Source organism: Gekko japonicus, unplaced genomic scaffold (assembly GCF_001447785.1).
Source record: "Gekko japonicus isolate JY-2015 unplaced genomic scaffold, Gekko_japonicus_V1.1 scaffold505, whole genome shotgun sequence".
NCBI classification, from domain to species: Eukaryota; Metazoa; Chordata; class Lepidosauria; order Squamata; family Gekkonidae; genus Gekko; species Gekko japonicus.
In genome coordinates, this window is record NW_015169788.1 from 948222 (window position 1) to 953079 (window position 4858).

The following is a 4858-nucleotide window of genomic DNA, read 5'->3' on the forward strand; positions in this document are numbered from 1 at the left end:
TATAGTCTCTGAATAGGCACAAAATTCAATCCAAATAAACTGTCTTAAAGTGTACAAGAGATAAAAATCCTAGTCTCTGAGCATACAGCAGCATTCTTCCTGGATCACAAATAAGCTCCGTACTGTGGAGATGAGCATTAGGTTCTTATGAGTTGTTAAAAATTGATATGTTGGTAAATTGTCGTTTGTGTGTTTATAAAATATTTATTGTTTGCTAACCCACCTCTCTCTCTCTCTCTCTCTCTCTCTCTCTCTCTCTCTCTCTCTCTCTCTGTGTGTTGTGATGAGGAGCCTGCCAGCTGAACTGAGGGGGCGGGGCAGGGGGGCCCCCAAAGTGCTTCCTGCCAGAGGCCTCGTGTCCAAAAAGGAGGGTTAGGGTGAGGGTTCCAGGGTTAGGGTTCCGCCGGTGGCTCCCTATGGATGCTGTGGGGATGCTGATCACAAAGCGGCTGCCGCCATTGGACACTCCGGGCTGCCCTGGGCTGTGTGAGGCTGCGGTGCCTGCCTGATGCCCTCCTGCCAGCCCCTCAACCACAGCAGCAAACAGGCTACGCTTTGGCTTTGGCTTGGCGTGAGGCCTGCAGTCCCCCCCCCGGGGGTCATGGGGGGGGAGAGACAGCTGAGCAGCGGAGCACCTCCTCTGCAGGCTCCCAAGGAGCAGGGAGAGCCCAGTGGATTCTTCCCCCCCCCCATCAGATAAAACCCCGCTTCCACAGTCGTGGATAGAGATGTCCAAAGAGCCCCGGAGTGGCTGGGCGAAGGGTTCCCCCGAGGGCCACAGCGTCTGCTTGGCTTGGGCCCCGGCCACGGCTGCGCTGGCAGTTGGGGCAGGCTTGCGTGGACGCTTGTCCACCGCTGTGTCCAGCGGCCTGTCGAGGAGACAGCTACACAGCCGGCGGAGCAGAGCCCTTTTGGCGGCTAGTGGCCCTCGAGGGCAGGCAGCGGCCCACCAGAGACTTCCCCTCCAAGCGAAAGGGCTATCCTGACTCTGCTTTGTTTGTGCAGATTGACCGCCCTCCAGGGATGGGAACTCCAGAGTGGACACATTTCCTTAAGTTGCCAGACATTTTCTGTGCAGAGTGAATTAGTCTTTATATTATGCCTTCCTTCCAGGCAGAAGTGAGATGGAAGGAAATGAAATACCCATTATACATTCTGCAGCAGCTACACATTATAAGGACACCAGAAGAGCCCTGCTGGGTCAGACCAGGGAGGGTCCATCTCGTCCAGCCTCCCGTCTCACACAGGGGCCAGCCAGTCCCTCTGGAGGGCCAGCAACAGGGCAGGGAGGCCGAGGCCTTCCCCTCATAAGAGCATCAGAAGAGCCCTGCTGGATCAGACCAGGGAGGGTCCCTCTAGTCCAGCCTCCCGTCTCACACAGGGGCCAGCCAGTCCCTCTGGAGGGCCAGCAACAGGGCAGGGAGGCCAAGGCCTTCCCCTGATGTGGCCTCTTGGCTCTGGGACTCAGAGGTTTAGTGCCTCTGAATGTGGAGGTTCCCCTCAGCAACTGTGGTTAGCCCTACCTCATGGAGTGTGCCCCTGTGGTTACCTTGTGGAGTGTGCACGGATGAGAGGCTTGCCCTTCTTGATGCCTTTTCCCAGAGATGGATGATGTGGGGATGGTAACGATGGAGTCAGCTCCAGGATTACCTGAGTCATGGAAAGGAGTGCCGGCCCTGGGGGGCGGGGGGGGGGCTACGTGGGAGCCACACTGGTCTGGTGTGTACGAGGGCTGATCTGGAGCCACTGCATGAAGTCTCTGGATCCGTAGCCCCGAGTGCAGCAGGAGCTTGGTTTCTTTTGGTCTGTAGGACTACTCTCCTGGTCAGTCTAGTAGTTGTGTACTGCCCTTGTCTGAAGCTGTTGGGATCCCAACATGTTTCTCTCTTGTCTGCACATGGACTCTGAGCTGCTCTGCTCAAATCCTTCCTTGACCTTTGAACACTGCGTGTCCGTCCACAAATGCCACAGAAGTGCTGCTGGAATGAATCTGCAATCCAGGAAAGATCTGTAGAGAGAACACTCGGCCCCTGCTGCAGAAAACCCTTTGTGGAGTACCCGTTCAGACACGTTGCTATCCAGTGGAATGTGCCAGCAAGGATCCTTCTGGGAGCACTGGGAGGGGCCCTTCAGTCATCCTTTCCTTGTGGGCGTAGACAGGTATCCGTGGGGGGGGGGGATCGCTATGACCAAATAAGTAAATGTGCCCTGAGTGAGATGAGGACTTGGGCCCTAGCCTTCACCTGTGTCTGGAGTGTGCGTGAAGGAATCCCTGCCAGGTGAAAGAGTCACACTGATGCACTGGCCAGGGGGAAGGGAGGGAACACCTCGTCTGTGACTCTTGGAATTCCTGTGTCACATGGACTCCTCTTGTCTTTGCAGTGTTCTCTGCCATTATGGCTCGCCGGTCCCAGAGTTCGTCACAGGGGGACAATCCCCTGGACCCCAACTACCTTCCCCCCCACTACAAGGAATATTACCGCCTGGCATTGGACAAGCTGGCTGAGGATGGTGAGGAGAGCTACCGTCAGTTCCTGGCTGAAGAAGGAGCCCCAGACTTCCTCTGCAGCTCAGAGGTGGAGCATATCACCCGGCACCTGCAGAAGCCACAATACGCCAGCCAGGAGGGTGGCGGCAGCACAGACTCTGGCCCGGGCGACATGGACGCAGACGGCTCTTCTGGGACTTACTGGCCTATGAATTCTGACCTTGCTGTCCCTGAGCTGGATCTTGGCTGGCCAATGGTCTTTGGTTTTAGGGGGACTGAGGTGACAACCCTGGTGCAGCCTCCACCACCAGACAATCCCAGCATCAAGGAGGAGGCTCGCAGGATGATTCGAGCTGCACAGCAGGTGAGTTATGAGGCATGGACGGGGGTACACAGGATCCGGCCATTTTGGACCTTGGCTACTCTGAACAGGGTCCCCCCTTCCCCCCCCCTTGAAGAAGAGGAGATTGGATTTATACCCCATGGCCCTTCACTACCCGAAGGAGTCTCAGAGTGGCTGACAAACTCCTTACCCTTACCCTCCCCACAACAGGCACCCGGTGAGGTGGGTGGGGCTGAGAGAGCTCTGAGAGAGCTGTGACTGACGCAAGGTCACCCAGCTGGCTTCATGTGGAGGAGGAGGAGTGGGGAATCAAACCCGGTTCTCCCATATTAGAGTCCGCGCACTCCTTCCAGCCTTTGGAGGTGGCCAGGGAAAAGGCTGCATTTTTGTCCAGCTCAGATCAAATGTCCCCCCCACACACACACACGCACTTTCATGGCCCCTGGGAGGAAACAGGGCTGGGCTCACGGCCCTCTCCCCGATTACGGAGATTACGTAGAGACATCTCAGATAATCTTCGTGCCCCCCCCCGGTCCCCATGGGCCAACCCCTCCCCCCCCCTTCCCTGGGGATCAAAACCAACAGTCAGGACTGGACGGGAAGGTGGCTCCTTAGCCAATAAGAAACGGGGCTAATCCACTGATCACAACACTAAGATCCGATATTTGCAATTTAATACCAATCGGAGGCACAAGTTGCCTCAGCTGGAGAGGCCACTTCACAGGCACTTCACAGGTACTTTTCTCCCTTTCTCACAATACAAGAACTCGTGGGCACTCCATGAAATTGCTGAGCGGTCGGGTTAGAACGGATAAAAGGATGTACTTCTTCACTCAAAGAGTGATTAACACTTGGAATTCACTGCCACAGGAAGTGGCGGCGGCTACAAGCATGGACGGCTTCAAAAGGGAATTAGATAAGCATATGGAGCAGAGGTCCATCAGTGGCTATTAGCCACAAGGTATAGATAGGGACTCTGGGGCAAGTGATGCTCTGTCTTCTTGGTGCTTGGGGGGGTCAACAGTGGGAGGGGCTTCTAATGTCCTGGCCCCACTGGTGGACCTCCTGATGGCACTGGTATTTCTGGCCACTGTGTGATACAGAGTGTTGGACTGGATGGGCCTTTGGCCTGATCCAACATTGGCATCTCTTATGTTCTTTTTTTTGGGGGGGGTAAACAAGTTTTTATTTTCTTAGGAATTCAACATTTAGAATTAAACCATTTCATTCTTTCCATTGTCTACCCCATTCCCATTTCCTCCCCTCCCTCCAGTGGCTTCCCGCAATGCTTCCCCCCCTAAACCATATTACTTTACATCATCAATTATATCATTTTCTTATCGTTACAATCTCAAGATAACATCATTTGACTTAATATTGATCTAAACATATTAAATTTTGCTTTACATCCCAGTTCTTTTCCAGATATGTTTTAAAGTCACTCCATTCTTGAAAAAACACGTCGTCTTCTTTGTTATTCAACTTTTTCGTAATTTTGTCCATTTCTGCCATGAACAGAACTTTTTGTATCCAGTCTTCAATTTCTGGCACTTTCTCTGTTTTCCAAAATTGTGCATAAATCATTCTCGCTGTTGTAATTAAGTACATCTGCCATGAACAGAACTTTTTGTATCCAGTCTTCGATTTCTGGCACTTTGTCTGTTTTCCAAAACTGTGCATAAATCATTCTCGCTGTTGTAATTAAGTACCAGAATAAGGTCTTTTTAGTCGTATTGACTTCTTCCATTTTCAGTCCCAAAAGCAGAATTTCTGGTGCCTTTTTGAAAGAGCATTTCAGTATTTTTTGCATTTCTTTGTGGACTTTTGTCCAAAAGTCTACAGCTTTCTCGCAAGTCCACCAAGCGATAACTTTATAGAATTTTTCCACAAATATTCCCAGGTTTCAATAAACACTTCCTTATTCATATTTATTGCCCATTTTATCATTTGCTCTTTCACCGTTTCCTCTTCTGTATACCATTTTAACAACACTTTATACATTTTAGAGATATTTTTTCCCCCTCCAC

General features: G+C 52.1%; 1 protein-coding gene across 1 annotated transcript in view; it reads left to right on the forward strand.

The window, feature by feature from the left end:
- Positions 1–2385: 2385 nt before the first annotated feature.
- The window catches only part of FAM83H (family with sequence similarity 83 member H), a 35480-nt gene continuing 33007 nt past the window's right edge, over positions 2386–4858 (forward strand). Inside the window, exon 1 of the mRNA XM_015416985.1 lies at positions 2386–2852. Coding sequence (XP_015272471.1) covers positions 2397–2852 — 456 coding nt within the window. The 5' untranslated portion in view covers positions 2386–2396. The remainder of the gene's footprint in view (positions 2853–4858) is intronic.